Source organism: Aotus nancymaae, unplaced genomic scaffold (assembly GCF_030222135.1).
Source record: "Aotus nancymaae isolate 86718 unplaced genomic scaffold, 86718_ANA_hifiasm-v0.15.2.pri h1tg000065l, whole genome shotgun sequence".
In the NCBI taxonomy this organism is placed as follows: Eukaryota; Metazoa; Chordata; class Mammalia; order Primates; family Aotidae; genus Aotus; species Aotus nancymaae.
Window position 1 is genome coordinate 9,864,216 of NW_026988480.1, and position 21,938 is coordinate 9,886,153.

At 50.5% G+C, this 21,938-nt stretch overlaps 2 protein-coding genes across 3 annotated transcripts in view; one reads left to right on the forward strand and one right to left on the reverse strand.

Annotated features, from left to right (window-relative positions):
- OGDH (oxoglutarate dehydrogenase) overlaps positions 1-21,938 on the reverse strand; it is a 470,461-nt gene that overhangs the window by 161,975 nt on the left and 286,548 nt on the right. The window lies entirely within an intron of this gene.
- Positions 1-21,938, forward strand: part of NPC1L1 (NPC1 like intracellular cholesterol transporter 1) — a 31,849-nt gene that overhangs the window by 320 nt on the left and 9,591 nt on the right. For both annotated transcript variants that reach the window (XM_064366645.1, XM_064366646.1), the window contains exons 2-13: positions 699-2,221; positions 4,003-4,103; positions 4,513-4,685; positions 4,950-5,078; positions 6,015-6,197; positions 6,790-6,904; positions 7,086-7,213; positions 8,549-8,686; positions 8,921-9,010; positions 20,705-20,895; positions 21,100-21,224; positions 21,811-21,937. In XM_064366645.1, coding sequence (XP_064222715.1) covers positions 699-2,221; positions 4,003-4,103; positions 4,513-4,685; positions 4,950-5,078; positions 6,015-6,197; positions 6,790-6,904; positions 7,086-7,213; positions 8,549-8,686; positions 8,921-9,010; positions 20,705-20,895; positions 21,100-21,224; positions 21,811-21,937 — 3,023 coding nt within the window. The remainder of the gene's footprint in view (positions 1-698; positions 2,222-4,002; positions 4,104-4,512; positions 4,686-4,949; positions 5,079-6,014; positions 6,198-6,789; positions 6,905-7,085; positions 7,214-8,548; positions 8,687-8,920; positions 9,011-20,704; positions 20,896-21,099; positions 21,225-21,810; position 21,938) is intronic.

The following is a 21,938-nucleotide window of genomic DNA, read 5'->3' on the forward strand; positions in this document are numbered from 1 at the left end:
GAATGTCCACAGGGGTGGGAGAGGCCAATGGACTGGTGTGCTTCCGGCCCCTCTTGTCACTGGCCCTGCTGTGGGATCTGGGCCTGCGGTTGAGGGAGGTCTGAGGCAAGGAGGTGCCGGGGTGGGGTTACCTGGTGAGCATCACCCAGGGAGGACAGGGCACTCTGGAGGCTGGAGAACTGGGCACTCTGGAGGCTGGAGAAGGTCCAGGACTGGCGCCTCTTAAGCCCCCTGCTCTCCATGTCTGGGAGGTGGGTGATGGTTTTTGGCCTCAAGCAGGTGGCAGTGGTGGTGTTGGTGCTAGGCGGGAGGGGACTCTCGCACAGACTCTCCATGAGGGACTGTGGCCTCTGGATGTGGCGTGCAGTGTGGGGACTCAGGCTGACTTTGACATGGGCAGAGCCTGGCACCTTGGAGTCACCTTTGCCTCCTTACCCACCCTCGGCCTCTCCAGCATGACCTTCCTAAACTGCAGGTCTATCAGGCCACCCTCAGGAAGGAAGTCCTGGCTGCACCGTCCACTTGTCACTCCAACACTGGCTGGCACATGCCTCCAGGACGCTTCCCACTCCCCACATTCCCCGCTTCCCTGCCCCTGCTGCATGTCCTTCTTACCCCCATGCCCTCCCTGGTGGCCTGCTGCCCGGATGACCCCCAGCTGTGTCGGGGTCCATGAGTGACGTAGCTGTGCTCTGCAGGCCCAGAGCACCTACACACCCATCCACCAGCCTGGCTACTGCGCCTTCTACGATGAGTGTGGGAAGAACCCAGAGCTGTCTGGAGGCCTCACAACACTGTCCAACGTGTCCTGCCTGTCCAACACACCAGCCCACAACATCACAGGTGATCACCTGACCCTATTACAGAAAATCTGCCCCCGCCTCTACACTGGCCCCAACACTCAAGCCTGCTGCTCCGCCAAGCAGCTGGTGTCACTGGAAGCAAGTTTGTCAATCACCAAGGCCCTCCTCACCCGCTGCCCGGCCTGCTCTGACAATTTCGTGAACCTGCACTGCCACAACACGTGCAGCCCCAATCAGAGCCTCTTCATCAATGTGACCCGCGTGGCCCAGCGAGGGAGTGGACAGCTCCCAGCTGTGGTGGCCTATGAGGCTTTCTACCAGCACAGCTTTGCCGAGCAGATCTACGACTCCTGCAGCAATGTGCGCATCCCCGCAGCCGCCACGCTGGCTGTGGGTACCATGTGTGGCGTGTACGGCTCTGCCCTTTGCAATGCCCAGCGCTGGCTCGACTTCCAGGGAGACACAGGGAATGGTCTAGCCCCACTGGACATCAACTTCCACCTCCTGGAGCCCGGCCAGGCCGTGGGGAGTGGGATTCAGCCTCTGAATGAGGAGGTTGCACGTTGCAATGAGTCCCAAGGTGACGACGCGGTGGCCTGCTCCTGCCAGGACTGTGCTGCGTCCTGTCCTGCCATAGCCCGCCCCCAGGCCCTGGACTCCACCTTCCGCCTGGGCCGGATGCCGGGCGGGCTGGTCCTGATCATCATCCTCTGCTCTGTCTTCACTGTGCTCACCATCCTGCTTGTAAGATTCCGTGTGGCCCCCGCCAGGAACAAAACCAAGATGGTGGACCCCAAGGAAGGCACCAGCCTCTCTGACAAGCTTAGCTTCTCCACTCACACCCTCCTTGGCCAGTTCTTCCAGGGCTGGGGCACGTGGGTGGCTTCGTGGCCTCTGACCATCCTGGTGCTGTCTGTCATGCTGGTGGTGGCCTTGGCAGCGGGCCTGGTCTTTACAGAACTAACTACGGACCCCGTGGAGCTGTGGTCGGCCCCCAACAGCCAGGCCCGACGTGAGAAGGCTTTCCATGACCAGCATTTCGGCCCCTTCTTTCGAACCGACCAGGTGATCCTGACGGCTCCTAACCGGTCCAGCTACAGGTATGACTCCCTGCTGCTGGGGCCGAAGAACTTCAGCGGGATCCTGGACCTGGACTTGCTGCTGGAGCTGCTGGAGCTGCAGGAGAGGCTGCGGCACCTCCAGGTGTGGTCGCCTGAGGCACAACGCAACATCTCCCTGCAGGACATCTGCTACGCCCCGCTCAATCCGGACAATCCCAGTCTCTCCGACTGCTGCATCAACAGCCTCCTGCAGTATTTCCAGAGCAATCGCACGCTCCTGCTGCTCACGGCCAACCAGACGCTGAGGGGGGAGACCTCCCAAGTCGACTGGAAGGACCACTTTCTGTACTGTGCCAAGTGAGTCCATGGTGGGGGCCGAGCAGAAGAATGGGCTGGGGCTGGGCTGCCATGGCCTTCTGGGAATTGGGCCGGGCATACAGCTGGTCCTGAAGGACCAGGAGCAGCTATTCCTATGGCTCTGGCCAGGGGCCATCCAGATGGTTATCACTGCCCCTTGTCTGGCCGCCACTTCGTTTGGTCAGAGTTCCTGCTCACGGCTGCAGGTTCATGCTTGGCCATCGCTGGCCCTTCGACCCTGAGTCCACTCTGTCTTTCCATGGAGCTCCTGGCATGTGGGAGCCCCATGCCGTGCTCTTGGTCGAGTGTGACAGAGGAATCCGATTGGCACAGCTCATGTTTACATTTGCTTTGTTTTGCTTCTTGTGTCCGTGCCAGGCACCGTAAGGCCCCTTGGTAGCCCATGAGGTACCATGGTATGCAATGGAAAAGGTGCCCTCCGGCCAGGGGCCGCGGCTGGTCTCAGGCACCTGGGCCGGGTGTCCTGGGCAGGCCACAGCCACTCACACTTCTATTGCTTGGGGTTCAGTCCTTGGCTCTGTCCACTCTGGTGTGCTGCCAACAAGATGCCAACAAGGCTGCTGGGACAAGGGGGCCAAGAGCCAAGGGCAGTAGCGGGGCAGTGCCAGTGGAGGCCCGTGAGATTGGACTAGAGCTGAGGTCCTCAAAATGAACGTTGAGTACTCCATACTCCAGAGCAAATGAGAGCCAAAAGGGGCAAATAGCATCTTAGTGTTATTATGAAAACAGTTCTGACTTACAGACCCCGGAAAGCGTTTCCAGGACTCCCAGGGGCTCCAGGACACACTGTCCCCTGCTGCCTGGCTCTGCATCCTGTGGCTGGGCCCCAGGTCTGGGCTGCTTCCCGGAGTGTCTGTGCCAGGAACCCAAGGTCTGTCTCTTGAAAAAGCGGGAATGAGAGGAGTCATTGGTTGCTCTGGGGAGGCATCATGATCTGACCTTAGACTCGCGTCTGATGGCAGCTTTATAGTAGTACATTCTGTTTGTTTTGACTTTGGATGCTCCTAACAACTCATGGGTGGTCCAATTGTCCCCATTTTACAGACAGGACAACCGAGGCTCAGAGGGGTGTGGTAAACTGCTCAGTAGCAACCAGCACTTGCTTGCTGAGAGCTGAGAGAGGGGCACAGAGAGCTTTGCACAAGTGTCCCACTGTGTCTTCACAACAACCAGCTTTGCAGAAAGGGTTAAGCTAAAGGACCTACAGACTTGTCTGAGGGCACCAGGCTGGTAAACTGCGGAAACATTGGCTCCTGGGCTCTAGGGCTCCAAATTAGACCTCAATGCCTAGAGGGTTTTTGGGGTCCCCAGGCAGAAGAAGGAGGCTGAGAGGGCAACGTTTGAGACAGCCCATGCCAGACCTCACAGCTCAAATCCCAGCTCTTCCACCCTATGGGACTTCGGGTGTGATACTCAATCCAGAATCAGATAATGTCAGAGCTGGGACGGTCAGGCTGGTGTGCAGAGACATGAGAGGCACAGAGGGACAGGGCCCGGAGCAGCCCCTGCCTGGCACAGAGGAGGCACTCAGGGCAGCTCCAGCTGGGTGGGGGCCTGTGGGAAATCTTGTTGGATGGGAGCCATTTAGGATCCACTGGGCTGGGCTGTCTGCAGCCATCTGCAGCCTGTGTCCCCCACCCTGCCAGCTCACCCTCCATAGTGCTGTGAGTCTGGGGTGGGAGGGGAAGGGAGGGGCTATAGGGACTGGGCAGGGCCAGGTCCCTCTGTGATTGTCTCCCTCTGTGGTTGTCTCCCTCCAGTGCCCCGCTCACCTTCAAGGATGGCACAACCCTGGCCCTGAGCTGCATGGCTGATTACGGGGCCCCTGTCTTCCCCTTCCTTGCCGTCGGGGGGTACAAAGGTAAGCTGAGTGGGCCCGAGAGGAGGCCAAGGAAGATGCAGTGCTGGGGCAGGAACCCTAGATGGCAGGGTGGGAGTGGCACTGGGGGTTCTCGCAGCCTGGGGGTGACCTGGCTTCTGGAAGCTGCAGGCTGACCCTGTCCTGACTCCTCTCTCTGCCATTTCTTTCATCTTCTTGTAGCGTTGCTCAGGTACTCTGGTTTTTTGCCTGGGTCCAAGGGTCTTGCCTTTGGATGAGAGAAGAGGGGTGTAGGGGGTAAGGCCATGACTCAGATGTGGAGGGAGTGGGGGAGAAAGAGCAAGAGGTGGTGGGAGGGGTGCAGCTAGATGGGGAGGGAATATAGGGGTACAGTTGGAGAGGGAGGGAGGCAGGGGTGCAGCAAGAAGTGGCTGAGCATTTCTTATCCCAGGGAAGGACTATTCTGAAGCGGAGGCCTTGATCATGACGTTCTCCCTCAACAATTACCCTGCCGGGGACCCCCGTCTGGCCCAGGCCAAGCTCTGGGAAGAGGCCTTCTTGGAGGAAATGCGAGCCTTCCAGCGTCGGACGGCTGGCACATTCCAGGTCACGTTCATGGCTGAGGTAGGGGCTGAGGGTCCCTGGCTCTGGGGGTGCAACCCAGGTGTCCCCACCCTGGCCCTGTCCCTTCCTAAGTGACCCTGGGCAGTGGCTGCCTGCTCAGAACCGGGTGGTTGTGATGGCTGTTTTTGTAGCCTCACCAGGGATTATAGAGGGCCATTAGGCACCGTGACACAGCACAGTTAGTACCCAGGGACTGAGCTGTCGAGAGCCGGCCTGGCTGGAGCAGGCGTGGTCAGCGGGGGCTGGTCGGGTGTGTGTCCACAGCGCTCTCTGGAAGACGAGATCAATCGCACCACAGCCGAGGACCTGCCCATCTTTGCAACCAGCTACATTGTCATTTTCCTGTACATCTCCCTGGCCCTGGGCACCTATTCCAGCTGGAGCCGAGTGATGGTGAGAAGCGGGAGGCACACAGCTAGGTGGGCTAGCCCAGGACCCCAGGCATCTTCAGCAGGCCTTCTACAACTTTCCTAACCAGAGCACCTCAGAACAGCAAAGTGGACACACCAGGTGGCTGCCCCGAAGGGTGATGATACCTCTTGCAGGTGTTCTGTGCTGAAAGGTCACGAACAGTTTCATCTTTTCTTTTCCTTCTCTTCTCTCTCTCCCTCCCTCTCCTTCTCTTTCATTTTTCTCTCTCTGCCTTTCTTTCTTTTTTTTTCTTTCTCTCTCTCTCTTTCTTTCTTTCCTCTCTCCTTCTTTCTATCTTTTCTTTTCTTTTCTTTCGAGGCAGGGTCTTGCTCTGTTGCCCAGGCTGGAGTGCAGTAGCATGATCTTAGCTTGCTGGAACCTCAAACTCCTGAGCACAAGTGATCCTCCTGCTTCAGCCTCCCAAGTAGTTGGGACTACAGGCACATGCCACTGTGCCCAGCTAATTTTTTTGTTTTTTATTTTTTGTAGAGATGGTGTCTCGCTTTGTTACCTAGGCTGGTCTCAAACTCCTGGGCTCAAGCCCCCCTTCCTCATTAGCCTCCCAAAGTGTTGAGATTAGAGGTGTGAGCCACCACACCTGGCCTAAAAGCAGTTTTCTTTCTATTAACTTGCTATTCTCTCATTTGTCCAAATGCAAAGCTAATATTTAAAATCTCTTGCAATGCATGCTCGAGGAAGACGGGCCAGGCTTACCTATGCCTTTGGGTTTCATGGGCCTGCCCCAGGGAGGATGGCTCTGCAGAAGGACTTTAATGTGAGATGTGAGCTCTTCACCACTGGGGGTATATCGGGCACCTGCGGGCACTGCGGGTGCCTGCCTGCTGCCGTGTCTCGCCCAGCTGAGGCTGGTGGGCATACTGGGTAGGTGCTAGGGGGCTGAGCCTGGTTGCATTGCAGGTGGACTCCAAGGCTACACTGGGCCTTGGCGGGGTGGCCGTGGTCCTGGGAGCAGTCATGGCTGCCATGGGCTTCTTGTCCTACCTGGGAGTCCGCTCCTCCCTGATCATCCTGCAAGTGGTGCCTTTCCTGGTGCTGTCCATGGGGGCCGATAATATCTTCATCTTTGTTCTCGAGTACCAGGTAAGAAGGGAGGAGCTCTCCCAACCCCACTTCTCCACTCTTCTCCCAACCTCACCTCCTGGCCAGATGGGACTGTGGCATGAATTTGCTGGGTCTCGCTGTAGACTCTTCCTGTTCATTGACACTCATGTTTATAATATCTGTAGAAACTAGAGTGTGTTGACATAAATGACGTCATCTTGTCCCTACCATCTGGAATTAGCTCTCTGTTAACCCCTTGCAATGTCTGGTTAAAGCTCTCCATGTTGGTACATTACAGCCTCCTCCTGCCTTTATGCTGCTAGGCAGCCTTACACGATAAGGATAAATCAGAGTCGATTTCACCTCTCCCTGTTGCTGAACAATTAGGGTTCCAACGATGCTTGGAACAGGGATGCTACAGACATCTCGAATGCACCAAACATTTCTCCCCACCAGACCCTGGAAGCAAAATGTTGGCTGTGGGGAGTGTGAGGGTCTTTGCTGATTCAGGAAGGTCAGAGCAGCTCCTCAGGCCCAGCTGCAGCTCTGGGCACTTCCCAGCTTCCTATTAGCCTTTGAGGGACAGTGCCCTTGGAGGGCCCTGGCTCTTATCCCTGCTGTTCACACACAGAGGCTGCCCCGGAGGCCTGGGGAGCTGCGAGAGGTCCACATTGGCCGAGCCCTGGGCAGGGTGGCCCCCAGCATGCTGCTGTGCAGCCTCTCTGAGGCCATCTGCTTCTTCCTAGGTGAGCCTGGGGCAGACCCTCACCACTTGGCATTAGGCCTGCGGGGTTAGTGCCGGGGTCCAGGAGTTCCCAGAGGGCAGTGGGCACAGTGCAGGCCCCCTTCCCCCTGCACCCTGTCAATGCCAGCTTCCACTCTGCCCTTGAAGTCAGGGTACCCTGACAGCCCTCTGCTCCCTCACAGGGGCCCTGACCCCCATGCCAGCTGTGCGGACCTTCGCCCTGACCTCTGGCCTTGCCGTGATTCTTGACTTCCTCCTGCAGATGTCAGCCTTCGTGGCCCTGCTCTCCCTGGACAGCAAGAGGCAGGAGGTAGGGGCAGCTGGGCCAGGACTGAGGCACCTGCCCCTGGGTCCCCACCTTGGCAGGGAGATGGGGTAGCTTCACCACCACAGAGATGGCCCAGAGAATGGGGTGGGGGACAGGGGCATTGTGCCAGGAGGGTAATATTTGGGCCATGTATTCTCCCATTTCCTATAGAAAAATAATTTCATTTTGACAATTTTAAAAATATAATCGAACCTCCTAAAGTATATGATGTTGAGAAATAAAATACAGTTGACCCTGGAACAATGTGGCGATTAGGACACCGACTGTCTGAGCAATTGAAAATCTGCATGTAACTTTTTTTTTTGAGAGGGAGTTTCGCTCTGTCACCCAGGCTGGAGTGCAATGGCGTGATCTCAGCTCACTGCAAGCTTTACCTCCCGGGTTCAAGTGGTTCTCCTGCCTCAGCCTCCCGAATACTGGGACTACAGGAACCTGCCAGCATGCCCAGCTAATTTTTGTATTTTTAGTAGAGATGGGGTTTCACTATGTTGGCCAGACTGATCTTGAACTCCTGACCTCAGGTGATCTGCTCGCCTTGGCCTCCCAAAGTGCTGGGAGTACAGGCGTGAGCCACCTCGCCCGGCTTGTGAGTCACTTTTGACCCCTCCGAACTTAATTCCCACTAGCCTACTGCTGACTGCAGGCCTTAGTGATAACATGAACAATCAATGAACACGTCTTTTGAATGTGATATGTATTATAAACTATATTCTTACAATATAGGAAGCAAGAACAAAGACAGTGTTAGTAAGAAAGTAATAAGGAAGAGAAAAATGTCATGAAGGTCTTTATCCTTGTCGTCTTCATGTTGAGTAGGCTGAGGAAGAGGAGGAAGCTGGGGGTTGGTCTTGCTGTTTCAGGGGTGGCAGTGGTGGAAGAAAATTGGGGATAAGTGGCCCCAGGCAGTTCAAGCTCGTGTTACTCGAGGGTCAACTGTATAAGTGAGAAGTTCACAGGAGTTGATCTGTTGGTTCCCATGATGGTGTAAAATTTAAAGATATTTTACCGGCCGGGCGCAGTGGCTCACGCCTGTAATCCCAGCACTTTGGGAGGCCGAGGCGGGCGGATCACGAGGTCAAGAGATCGAGACCATCCTGGCCAACATGGTGAAACCTCATCTCTATTAAAAAAAAAAAAAAAAAAGAAATTTTACCAAGATGAAAAAAAAAAAGCAAAGAAAATAGCACACTGGTATGTCTCCATGAGTGCCACCTGCATGGGCCACCCACAGAAGGTGACAGTCCCAGCAGAAAGGGAGGTGGTCCCTGGGGTCTGGTTTGCTCTGGGACTACCTCAAGGGGCTGCCTCCCACCCCAGGCCTCCCGGTTGGACGTCTGCTGCTGTGTCAAGCCCCGGGAGCTGCCCCCGCCTGGCCAGAGAGAGGGGTTCCTGCTCTGGTTCTTCCGCAAGGCCTATGTCCCCCTCCTGCTGCACTGGATCACCAGAGGGATCGTGGTGAGTGGGCCTCGAACCACACGAGGGCAGGGGGACTAGGAGGGGACCTCGCCTCAGGGAGAGCAGGCTTGGGGTAGAAATGTAGCCTAGGCCCAAGTGCTGATACTTGGGGCTGGCACGCGAGTCTGTTCAACTCCAGAATGTTGCCCATGACACCCTGACTGACTTAAATTTGCGGGGAGATTAGGGGTGGCTGTTGGGCAGGGTGGTCTCATGCAGCAGGTCCCTTCCCAGCTGTTGCTGTTGCTCGCCCTGTTCGGAGTGAGTCTCTACTACATGTGCCACATCAGCGTGGGACTGGACCAGGAGCTGGCCCTGCCCAAGGTGAGCCCAGGCCCTTCTCAACCCTTAGGTCCCTGGGATTTGGGGAGGGGCAGTTGCAACCAGCAGAGATGGGTAGGGGGAGTCTCCTGCCAGGGGCTTAGCTGGAGGTGCAGAATTGCTTACTGCTTCAGAGGCATTCCTAGCAGTCCTGGGGAGCGAAGCCACGTCCATGTATGAACAGCACAGGAGCCAGGTACCAGCCCCAGGCCACAGTAAGAGATGGCCCAGGCATCCGAGAGCTGTCTACGTGAGAAGGCAGGCCACAAGGAACGACTGCCACTTTGCTGAGTGCCTGCCCTGTGTCCAGCCCTGTGAATCCTCTGGGCCCAAAGCCAGGGAGGGGAGAGGTTCAGGGGAAGGAAGGCCCCATGGTTGGAGGGGACCTCTAAGGTCGCAAAAGATTTGTAGAGGAAGGTGATGACAGACTCATCAATGGGAGGCTGGAGTGAGCCCAGGTGCGTTTCCTGGGTGTGTGAGCAACTGTTGGGGTGGGATAGGAGTGAGATGAGCTGGAGGCCAAGGGCATGGTGGGAGACAGTGCTGATTGCCTAGCCTGGACCAGTAAGTGTGTGGGCTGACAAGCACAATGCATCAGCCAAGGCTGGGGACCCAGCTCATCTGGGTGTGCACCCATGGTGACTGTGGGCTGGTGGCCCAGAGGAAGCACCCACCCAGCAAAGTCTGAGACACACAGTCAGACTGCATGACCAAGCTCGGGAGAGGGAGGGCATCATGGGGGGGGGGTCGATGTCTAGGACCCATCTGGGGAACTGTGATGGAGGTTTGGGCAAGGGTCTGGGCACCGGCAGGAGTCCCAGTGGAAGCAGCCAGGCCAGAGCCCGCGGCAGGGCTGAGTGGGGTGCGGCGGCTGGGGTAGACGTGTTAGGCGGTACTGGCCTGGGGTCCTGGAAGCCAGGTGAGGGAGGACAAGAGCACATGGCTCAGGTGTGTGCTTTGGGTGACCCTATGGAGGGAGAGCAGGTGGGGAAGCCAGCGAGGGTCACAGAATGACCCTGCCACCTGTGGAAGCCCTGGGGGCTGTGTCATGGGGCTGAGGTGAAGAGGGTCTCTAGTGCTTCAAGAGCAAGAAGGAAGGAGGTGATGGGCTGCCAGACCCTCTGAGGTTTTATGTTGATGCCTTTCAGTTTTTTTGTTGGGGACATTTGTTTCTTACTGCTTTTAAAAATTTTATCGTTTTTTCCCAGTTTTCCTATTGTAGTAAAATACACATAATAAAAAATTACCATTGTAACCATTTTTTAGTGTACAGTTCAGTGATATCAAGCACACTCATACTATTCAACTATCACCACCAAAACTCTTTCCTTTTCACAAAATCGAAATTTTACCAGTAACCAGTGACTCCCCATTCTCTCTCCCCTCAGCCCCTGACACAATCACATTCCTTTATTTTTTTATTTTTGAGAGGGCGTCTCACTCTGTCGCTCAGGCTGAAGTGCAATGGCATGGTCTTGGCTGATTGCAACCTCTGCCTCCCAGGTTCAAGTGCTTCTCCTGCCTCAGCCTCCCAAGTAGCTGGGACTATAGGTGCGTGCCACCAAATCTGGCTAATTTTTCTATTTTTAGTAGAGCTGGGGCTTTGCCATATTGGTCACGCTGGTCTTGAACTCCTGGCCTCATGATCCGCCTGCCTCAGCCTCCCAAAGTGTTGGGATTACAGGTGTGAGCCACCATGCCTGGCTCATTTACTTCTGTTCTTTGAGTCTGACCACTCTAGGCACCTCATATAAGTGAACTTATACACAATATTTGTCTTTTTGTGACTGGCTTATTTCACATAGAATGATGTCTTCAAGGTTCATCCATGTTGTGGCATGTGTCAGAATTTCCTTCCTTTTTGAGGCTGAATAATATTCCATTGTACTATCAAGTCATCTGTTACTGGGTTGCTTCCACCTTTTGGCTATTGTGAATAATGCTCTATAAACATGAATGTTCAAGTCTCTGCTTTCAATTCTTTTGGGTACATGCCCAGAAGTCGAATTGCTGGATCATATGGTAATTCTATTAAAATTTTTTTTTTTTTCTGAGACGGAATCTCGCTGTGTCCCAGGCTGGAGTGCAGTGGCACAGTCTTGGCTCACCGGAACCTCCACCTCCCAGGTTCAAGCGATTCTCCTGCCTCAGTCTCCTGAGCAGCTGGGATTACAGGCACGTGCCACCAGGCCCAGCTAATTTTTGTATTTTTAGTAGAGATGGGGTTTCACCATGTTGGCCAGGATGGTTTCGATCTCCTGACCTTGTGATCTGCCAGACTTGGCCTCCCAAAGTGCTGGGATTACAGGTGTCAGCCACTGTGCCTTGCCTTATTTAAATTTTTAAGGAACCTTTATACTGCTTTCCACAATTGCACCATTTTAAATTCCCACCAGCAGTGCACAAGGCCTCACCAACATGCGTTATTTTCTTCTTCTTGTTTTTAATAGTCATCTTAGTGGCCATGAAGTGGTATCTCAATGGTTTTGATTTGCATGTTTCTAATGGTTAGTGATGCTGAGCATCCTTTCATTTGCTTGTTGGCAATTTATACATTGGGGAAATGTCTATTCAAGTCCTTTGCCCATTTTCGGATTAGACTGTTTTTTGTTGTTGAGTTTTAAGAATTCATTCTATATTTTGGATACTAATCCCTTATTGGACATGTGATTTGCAAATATTTTCTTCCTTTCTATGGGTTCCATTTTTACTCTGTTGAGAGTGTCCTTTAATGCACAATTTAAAATATTCATGAAGTTCAATTTATTTATTTATTTTTTTACTGCTTGTGCCTTTGGGTCACATCCAAGAAATCACTGCCAATGCCGATGCTGTCATGTTTTCTCTTAAGTTTCTTCTAAGAGTTTTATAGCTTTGTGTCTTACATTTAGGTCTTTGGTGTTAGGTAAGGTGCCAACTGCATTCTTTGGCATGTGGATATCCAGTTTCCTTAGCACCATTTGTCAAAAATCTGTCTTTTTCCCATTGAATGAGTTTTGGCACTCTGGTTAAGAAATCATTTGACGATATATGTGAGGGCTTATATCTGAACTCTCTATTTGTTCCATTGGTCCATGCGTCAGTACTTATGCCAGTGCCATACTGTTTTGATTACTGTAGCTTTCTGGTAAATTTTGAAATCAGGAAGTATGAGTCTTACAACTTTGTTATTCTCTGTCAAGATTGTTTTGGTTATTTGGGTTCCGTTGAGATTCTACATGAATTTTATGATGAATTTTTCTATTTCTTCAAAAAAATGCCATTGGGATTATGATACAGATTGTACTGAATCTGTAGATTGCTTTGGTAGCGTTGACATCTTAACAATATTGTCTTCCAATCAATGAACGCAGGATGTCTTTCCACTCATTTATGTCTTGTTTAATTTCTTTCAGCAATATTTTGTAGTTTTCAGTGTTCAAGTCTTTAATTTTTTTGGTGAATGCAGTTCCTAAGTATCTTATTCTTTTTGATGCAACTGTAAATAGAAGTGTTTTTTAATTTTTCTTTTCACATTATTCTTTATTGGTGTTTAGTAATGCAACTGATTTTCATATACTGATTTTGTATCCTGCAACTTTGCTGAATTTGTTAGTTCTTTTTTTTTGTTTCATCCAGCCCAAAACATCATGAATTTGTTATTTGTTAGTTCTAACAGCTTTTCTTTATTATTATTATTACTATTTTTAAGATGGGGTTTCACCATGATGGCCAGGCTGGTCTTGAACTCCTGACTTCAGGTGATCGATCCACCCACCTCGGCCTCCCAAAGTGCTAGGATTACAGGCGTGAGCCACAGCGCCCGGCCTAGTTCTAACAGTTTTTTAAAGTAGAGTCTTTATGTTGTACTTTAGATCATTTTACTTCCTTTTCAATTTGGATGCCTTTAATATCTTCTTTTTGTCTAATTTCTCTGACTAGAATTTTCAATACTATGTTGAAGAGAAGAGGTGAAAGTGGGCATCCTTGTCTTGTTCCTGATCTTAGAGAAAAAGCTTTCAGTCTTTCATCATTGAGTATTACATTTCCTGTGAGTTTTCATATATGGCCTTTAACATTTTGAGGAAGATCCTTGTATTCTTAGTACTCTGAATGTTTTTATTATGAAAGGATGTTGGATTTTTGTTAAATGGATTCCAGGAATAAAGCCCAGTGGTCATGGTGTATCATCCTTTTAATATGCTGTTGAAGTCAGTTTGGTGGTATTTTGTTGACGACTTTTGCATCAGTGTTTTTTTTTTTTTTAAATCAGTGTTTTTAAGGGATTTTGGTCTGTGGTTTTTATTTTCTTGTAGTGTCTTTGGCTTGGTATTAGGGCAATGCCGGCCTCATAGAATAAGTTAGGAAGTGTTCCTTCCTTTTCTTTTTCTTTTTTTGGAAGTTTGAGGAGCATTGATGTTAATTCTTCTTTAAACATTTGGTAGAATGCACAAGAGAAGCCATTGAGTTCAGGGTTTTTCTATGTTGGGACCAGTTTTAATGAATGATTCAATCTCTTTATGAGTTATGGGTCTATTCAGATTTTTTATTTCTTGATGACTTGGTCTTGGTAGGTTTTGTGTTTCTAGGAATTTGTCTGTGTCCATTTCATCTAATTTATATAACTTTAGATATGCAATCGTACATAGTACTTTCTTCTTTGTTTTTATACTATTATTATTATTTTTTATAGAGGCAGGATCTTGCTCTGTCACTAGGCTGGAGTGCAGTGGCACAATTAGAGCTTATTGCAGCCTCAACTTACTGGCTCAAATGATCCTCCCACCTCAGCCTCCCAAGTAGCTGGGCCTATAGGCGTGTGCCACCATACCTAGTTAATTTTTTTTTTTTAGTAGAGATGAGGTCTTGCTATATTGCCCAGGCTGGTCTCAGGCTCCTGGCCTTTAGCAATCCTTCTGCCTCAGTCTTGCAAAGAGCTGGGATTACAGGTATAAGCCACTATACCCAGTCCCAGAGTATTTTCTTTTCTTTTCTTTTTTTTTTTTTTAAGATGGGGTTTCACCATGTTGGTCAGGCTGGTCTTGAACTCCCGACCTCAGGTGATCCACCCGCCTTGGCCTCCAAAGTGCTTGGATTACAGGCGTCAGCCACCGCGCCCGGCCCAGAGTATTTTCTTATAATCCTTTTTATTTCTGTAGAATCAGTATGAATGTCCTCACTTTCAATTCTGATTTTAATAATTTGAGTCTTTTTCCCCCTTAGCTAATCTACCTAAAGAGTTGTCGATTTTGTTAATCTTTCTGAAGAAACAATGACCTCATGGATTTTCTCTATTGTTTCCTTATTCTCTCTCTGGTTTTTTTTTTTTTGTTGTTGTTGTTTTTGAGCTGGAGTTTCACTCTTGTTGCCCAGGCTGGAGTGCAATGCGTGTGATCTTGGCTCACTACAATCTCTGCCTCCTGGGTTCAAGCGATTCTCCTGCCTCAGCCTCCTGAGTAGCTGGGATTACAGACATGTGCCACCATGTCTGACTAATTTTGTATTTTTAGTAGAGATGGGTTTTCTCCATGTTGGTCAGGCTGGTCTTGAACTCAGATGATCCACCTGCCTCGGCGTCCCAAAGTGCTGGGATTACAGGCGTGAGACACCGCACCCAGCCTGTTTAATGTCTTTTTATTTCAACCTACAGGATTCCTTTTAGCATTTCTTTCAGGGCAGGTCTAGTGGTAACTAACTCCTTCAGCTTTCGTTGATCTTAGAATGTCTTAATTTCTCGGCCGGGCCCGGTGGCTCAAGCCTGTAATCCCAGCACTTTGGGAGGCCGAGGCGGGTGGATCACGAGGTCAAGAGATCGAGACCATCCTGGTCAACATGGTGAAACCCCGTCTCTACTAATACAAAAAATTAGCTGGGCGCGGTGGCGCGTGCCTGTAATCCCAGCTACTCAGGAGGCTGAGGCAGGAGAATTGCCTGAACCCAGGAGGCGGAGATTGCGGTGAGCCGAGATCGCGCCATTGCGCTCCAGCCTGGGTAACAAGAGCGAGACTCCGTCTCAAAAAAAAAAAAAAAAAAGAATGTCTTAATTTCTCCCTCATTTTTATTTTTAAAATTTTTTTATTTTTTTTTGAGATGGAGTTTCGCTCTTGTTACCCAGGCTGGAGTGCAATGGCGCGATCTCGGCTCACTGCAACCTCCGCCTCCTGGGTTCAGGCAATTCTCCTGCCTCAGCCTCCTGAGTAGCTGGGATTACAGGCACGTGCCACCATGCCCAGCTAATTTTTTGTATTTTTAATAGAGATGGGGTTTTATCATGTTGGCCAGGCTGGTCATCAACTCCTGACCTCAGGGGATCTGCCCATCTTGGCCTCCCAAAGTGCTGCAATTACAGTCATGACCACCATGCCTGGCCCATTTTTATTTTTTAATTAAAAAATTTTTTGGGCCGGGCATGGTGGCTCACGCCTGCAATCCCAGCATTTTGGGAAGCCGAGGCGGGTGGATCACGAGGTCAAGAGATCGAGACCATCCTGGTCAACATGGTGAAACCCCGTCTCTACTAAAAATACAAAAAATTAGCTGGGCATGGTGGCACGTGCCTGTAATCCCAGCTACTCAGGAGGCTGAGGCAGGAGAATTGCCTGAACCCAGGAGGCAGAGGTTGCGGTGAGCCGAGATCGCGCCATTGCACTCCAGCCTAGGTAACAAAAGCGAAACTCCGTCTCAAAAAAAAAAAAAATTTTTTTTTGAAATGAGTTCTCACTATGTTACCCAGGCTGGCCTTGTACTTTTGGGCTCAAGTGATCCTCCTGTCTCAGCCTCCCAAAGTATTCGGATTATAGGATGAATCACCTCATCTGGCTTCTCCCTCATTTTTATTCATTTTATTTTTATTTTTATTCTTTTGAGATGGAGTCTCACTCTGTCACCCAGACTTAAGTGCAGTGGTGCGATCTTAGCTCACTGCAACCTCCACCTCCTAAGTTCAAGAGATTCTATTACTTCAGCCTCCCCAGGTGCGTGCCTCCACACCTGGCTAATTTTTGTATTTTTAGCAGAGACAGGGTCTCACCATGTTAGCCAAGCTAGTCTCAAACTCCTGGCCCCAAATGATCCAACTGCCTCCGCCTCCCAAAGTGCTGGTACTATAGGCATGAGCTACCATGCCTGGCCTTCTCCCTCATTTTTTTTTTTTTTGAGACAGAGTCTTGCTCTGTCACCAGGCTGGAGTGCAGTGGCACCATCTCAGCTCACTGCAACCTCCACCTCTTGGGTTCAAGCGATTCTTCCACCTCAGCCTCCTGAGTAGCTGGGACCACAGGTGTGTGCCACCACGCCTGGCTAATTTTTGTATTTTCAGTAGAGACAGGGTTTCACCATGTTGGCCAGGATGGTCTCAACCTCTTGACCTCGTGATCCGCCCACCTCGGCCTCCCAAAGTCTCCCTCATTTTTAAGTGACAGTCTTGCTGGAAGTAGAATTCTTGATTGACAATTGTTTATTCTTCAGCACTTTTTTTTTTTTTTTGAGACAGAGTCTCCCTCTGTCGCCCAGGCTGCAGTGCAGGGTGTGATCTCGGATCACTGCAACCTCTGCCTCCCAGGTTCAAGTGATTCGGCCTCCTGAGTAGCTGGGATTACAGGTATGTGCCACCACACCCAGCTAATTTTTGTATTTTCAGTAGTGATGAGGTTTTGCCATGTTGGTCCGGTTGGTCTTGAACTCTTGACCTCAGGTGATCCACCCACCTCAGCCTCTTAAAGTGCTGGGATTACAGGCGTGAGCCACCATTCCCAGCATTCTTCAGCAGTTTCCATTTACAAACCCACTGCCATCTGGGCTTCAAGGTTTCTGATGAGAAATATGCTGATAATCTTTTTGAGGATCTCTTGTATATGCCAACTCACTTCTCTCTCTTTTTTTTTTTTCAATAAATTCTCTTTTAGAAAAATTTTAATTTTAATTTTAATTTTTTAGAGACAGGGTCTTGCTATTGCCTAGAATGCACTCAAAATTCTAGGCTCAAGTGATCCTCCCACCTCAGCCTGTTGAGGAGCTGGGACTACAGGCATATGCCACCATGCCTGGTTTGTCTTTGGTTTTTGACAGTTAAATTATAATATCCTTTGGTGTGGGTTTCTTTAGTTTATCCTACTGGAGTTTGTCGAGTTTCTTGAATGTTTATATTCAAGTCTTTCATCAAATTTGGGGAGTTTTGGCCATAATTTTTTCAAATAATCTCTCTTCCCCTTTCTCTTTCCTTCTAGAATTCTTACAATGCATATTTTGGTCTATTTGATGATGGCGATGTCTCACAGGCCCCTTAGGCTCTGTTAACTTTCTTTTTCCTTTCTGTTCATCAGACTCAATAATTTCAATGGTCTTATCTTCAGTTTGCTAATACTTTTGTCTGACTGCTTTTGAATCCCTCTAGTGAATTTTTCATTTAAGTTACTGTACTTTTTTTTTTTTTTTTTTTTTAAGACGGAGTTTTGCTCTTGTTACCCAGGCTAGAGTGCAATGGCGCAATCTCGGCTCACCACAACCTCCGCCTCCCAGGTTCAAGCAATTCTCCTGCCTCAGCCTCCCAAGTAGCTGGGATTACAGGCTATTTTTTTTTTTTTTTTTTTTTTTTTTTTTTAGTTTTTGAGTCAGGGCTTGCTCTCTCACCCAGGCTGGAGTGCAGTGGTGTGTTCTCGGCTCACTGCAACCTCTGCCTCCTGGTATCAAGCCTCAACCACCCAAATAGCTGGGATTACAGGTGTCTGCCACCATGCCTGGCTAATTTCTGTATTTTTAGCAGAGACAGGGGTTTCACCATATTGGCCAGGCTGGTCTTGAACTCCTGGCCTCATGTGATCTGCCTGCCTTGGCCTTCTAAAGTTCTGGGATTACAGGCATGAGCCATTGCACCCAGCTGAGACAACTGTTTTGACGTCTTTGTCAAGTAAGTCTGCTGTCTAGTCTTCCCAGGGACAGTTTCTGTTGGTTAATATTTTCTGTTGAATGGGCCATATTTTTCTTTTTCTTGGTATGTTTCGTGATTGTTTTTGGTTGAAAAATGGATACTTGATTCTTATAATGTAGTAACTCTGTAGATCAGATTCTCCTTCTTTCCCAGGGCTTGCTTTATTTATTGCTGTTGGTGTTTTTGTGCTGGGGATCAGCCTAAGGCACAGAGTTAATGTATTAGGTATTTTATGAGCCTGCATATCTCTCTGGGCATTTAAGCAGTGTGGTGACTGTCTAAATAGCCCTTATTTATGGTTGCTTTTGAATGTCCTTGTCCTTACATGTATGGTTCCCAAACGGAGAAAAAGGGAAAGATGAAGGGGTGGGCGATAGGTGCTTACTCTTTAAATCTCCTGGAAGTCCCTTTAGTAGGAGGTGCAGGGGGTTGCAACAATGGTGGTGGGAGTTGCAATAGTGGCTGTCTGCCTGTGTATCTGTACCACCAATATCAGAAGTAACGATCAATGGTCAGAACTCAGATCCTTGATATTTGGATTTATTTATTTATTTATTTTTGAGACAGAGTTTCGCTCTTGCTGTCCAGGCTGGAGTGCAATGGCATGATCTCAGCTCACTGCAACCCTTGCCTCCCGGGTTCAAGTGATTCTCCTGCCTCAGCCTCCCACGTAGCTGGGATTACAGGCACCTGCCACCACACCCAGCTAATTTTTTGTATTTTAGTAGAGACACGGTTTTACCATGTTGGCCAGGCTGGTCTCGAGCTCCTCACTTCAGATGATCAACCCGCCTCTGCCTCCCAAAGTGCTGGGATTACAGGATTGAGCCACTGCACCCAGCCTATTTATTTATTATTGGAGACAGGGCCTGGTTCTCTTGCCTAGGCCAGAGTGCAGTGTTGCAATCATAGCTCACTGCAGCATCAAACTTCCAAGCTCAAATGATTCTCCTACCTCAGCCTCCTGAGTAGCTAGGACTACAGGCATGTGCCACCACACCCAGCTAACTTTTTTTTTTAGACAAAGTTTCACTCTTGTTGCCCAAGCTGGAGTGAGATGGTGTGATTTTGGTTCACTGCAACACCTCCTGGGTTCAAGTGATTCTCCTGCCTCAGCCTCCTAAGTAGCTGGTATTACAGGCATGTGCCACCGCACCTGGCTAATTTTGTATTTTTTAGTAGAGAATTTATCTACTAAATTCTCTATTAAAGAAGGGGTTTAGTAGAGAGAGGGTTTCTTCATGTTGGTCAGGCTGGTCTTGAAATCCCTACCTCAGGTGATCTGCTTGCCTCGGCCTCCCAAACTGCTGGGATTACAGGCTTGAGCCACTGCCCCTAGCCTGTATTTTTTTTTTTTTTTTTTTGTAGATACAGGGTCACTATGTGCCCAGACTGGTCTCCCACTCTTGGGCTGAAGTGATCCTCTGGCCTTGCCCTCCCAAAGTTCTGAAATTACAAGCGTAAGACACCATGCTCAGCTGATATTTGGTGGACAGTGTCTTTCTTGCCTACCCTGGCTCCTGCAAGTTGTGTACAAGCTGCTTCTGGAAAGCATGCATGGCTGCGTGCCTTGAGCCTGGGAGTGGCAAGTGGGTAGTTGCTACTGTGCTAAAAGCTGAGATTGCCTGATATTAACTACAATTTACTGTCCAAGCCTTATCCTGGAAGCTTTTAGCCCTCTAGAGACTCCAGAGTTTCAAAACAGTTATACCAGGGCTGGCGTGGTGGCTCATGCCTGTAATCCCAGCACTTTGGGAGGCCAAGGCAGGCAGATCGCTTAAGGTCAGGAGTTTGAGACCAGCCTGGCCAACATTGTGAAACCCCAAAACTACAAAAATCAGCCAGGAGTGGTGGCGGGTGCCTGTAATCCCAGCTACTCAGGAGGCAGAGGCACGAGAATCGCTTGAACCCAGGAGGCGGAGGTTGCGGTGAGCCAAGATCACGCCACTACACTCCAGCCTGGGAGATTCCATCTGAAAAAAAAAAGAAAACATACAAAAAAAAGTTACACCAGGTAAATTGTGGTCTAGGTGGGGAGAGAGACACTTCCTACTCTGCCATTTTCCCTAATTGCACTCTGAGCCTTGTGTTGTAAAAGCAGCAAACAGACCGTGAGGATGCCTGGCGCGTGGCTCTGAGGGTGTACACCCTGACACATGTGCACACAAATATGGGCTGTCATCACAGGCCAGCTCGTTAGACTGTGGCTGTGCCAAACTGGGGGTGATAGGAAGGGGTACAGTTATGTGTGTGTGGATGTTCGGGTGTCAGTGTGTGTTCACGTGAGGTGATATGTGTTGCTCTGTGCTTGCACCCCCATACAAACTTCTGTTCGTACCCGTGATTATACCTGTTCTGTGAACCTTGGAGTATGTTCATCTGTGGGTACACCTACAACTATGATCTGGAGGAATTGCACAGTGCACATACATCTTGAGGTTACCCCTGAGTGTGTCTGTGCATGTCCTTCTTTATATGTACCTTGTGTGTGACCTCTGAGCACACACCTCCCTGTGTATATTTTGTGTGCGTATGTGCATGTACCTCTGTGTACCTTTAAGCATGTTCCTGCTTGTATACCTCTGAGTGTCCCACTGAGCACATGCCTTTGAGTGTGTAACTGCATGTGTATCTCTGAACATGTTCCTCTGTGTGTTCCTCTGCTCATGGACCTCTAAGCATGTGCCTTTTCCCATGTACCTCTGTGTGTGCCTTTGAGAGTGTGAGCTGGAGTGAGCCCTTTAGGGGTGTGCACGGCGAACCGAAGCTCACTGACTCTCCCCCACTTCCAGGACTCCTACCTGCTTGACTATTTCCTCTTTCTGAACCGCTACTTTGAGGTGGGGGCCCCGGTGTACTTTGTTACCACCTCGGGCTACAACTTCTCCAGCGAGGCTGGCATGAATGCCATCTGCTCCAGTGCCGGCTGCAACAACTTCTCCCTCACCCAGAAGATCCAGTATGCCACCGAGTTCCCTGAGCAGTGAGTGCCTGGCCCCCCCAACCTCAGCCTGCTCCCTGCTCGAGTCCCCCAGTCCTCTCCACTCCCCTTTTCCTGCCTATTCTACTCCTGTCCTGCTGCCCTGCTGCCATATGCCTGGGGACAGCTGAGTGGGTGTTGGCCACGGGAAGGACCCACCACCCTGCCCAGCTGGCCTTGTCACCCTTCCTCTCACCTGTCCCTCAGATCTTACCTGGCCATCCCCGCCTCCTCCTGGGTGGATGACTTCATTGACTGGCTGACCCCGTCCTCCTGCTGCCGCCTTTATATAGCTGGCCCCAATATGGACAAGTTCTGCCCCTCGACCGTCAGTGAGTATGGGGCCAGAGGGGCTCACTGCCTATCACAGCTCGGGCAAACAGGCAACAGAAAGGAGAAGGCTGGCGAGGCTCCCTCAACCCCTTCCACCCGTCCTGCGGGGTCCGTCGGGGGCATGGGTGCAGGTGTGGCCTCAGGGGTAGGCGCTCTACGAGGAGCACCTGTGTGTGGGTGTCTGTGCTGGTCCGCGGGCATCGTGCACATATGCTGCTGTGTGCCGTGCCCCCTCTTTCAGAGCACGTGGTGCTCCAGGGTGGCAAGGCAGTGGAGAGTCAGGAGTGGAGAGCTGAGGTTGGCACATGGCCCTGCCACCCTAAGCAGTGGCATTTGTAGGTGGAAAGGTCGTTGTGGGGCCTGTTTTTCTGCCCAAACTTCCTTCCCCTCTTTGCCTGTAGGTGCCCACAGTTGCTATAGCCAAGAGGAGAACTTCTCCCACAAATGACAAATGCAAATCCCCCTAGAGGTGACTCGTCGAGGCTGGCATGCCCAGGACCTTTGATGGGACTAGGGGAAGGAGGGGCACAGAGTAGGGGCTGCTGGCCCTGGGTGCCACTGCCCAGACCACTGCTTTCTCTGCAGACTCCCTGAACTGCTTAAAGAACTGCATGAGCATCACGATGGGCTCTGTGAGGCCCTCGGTGGAGCAGTTCCATAAGTATCTTCCCTGGTTCCTGAACGACCGGCCCAACATCAAATGTCCCAAAGGG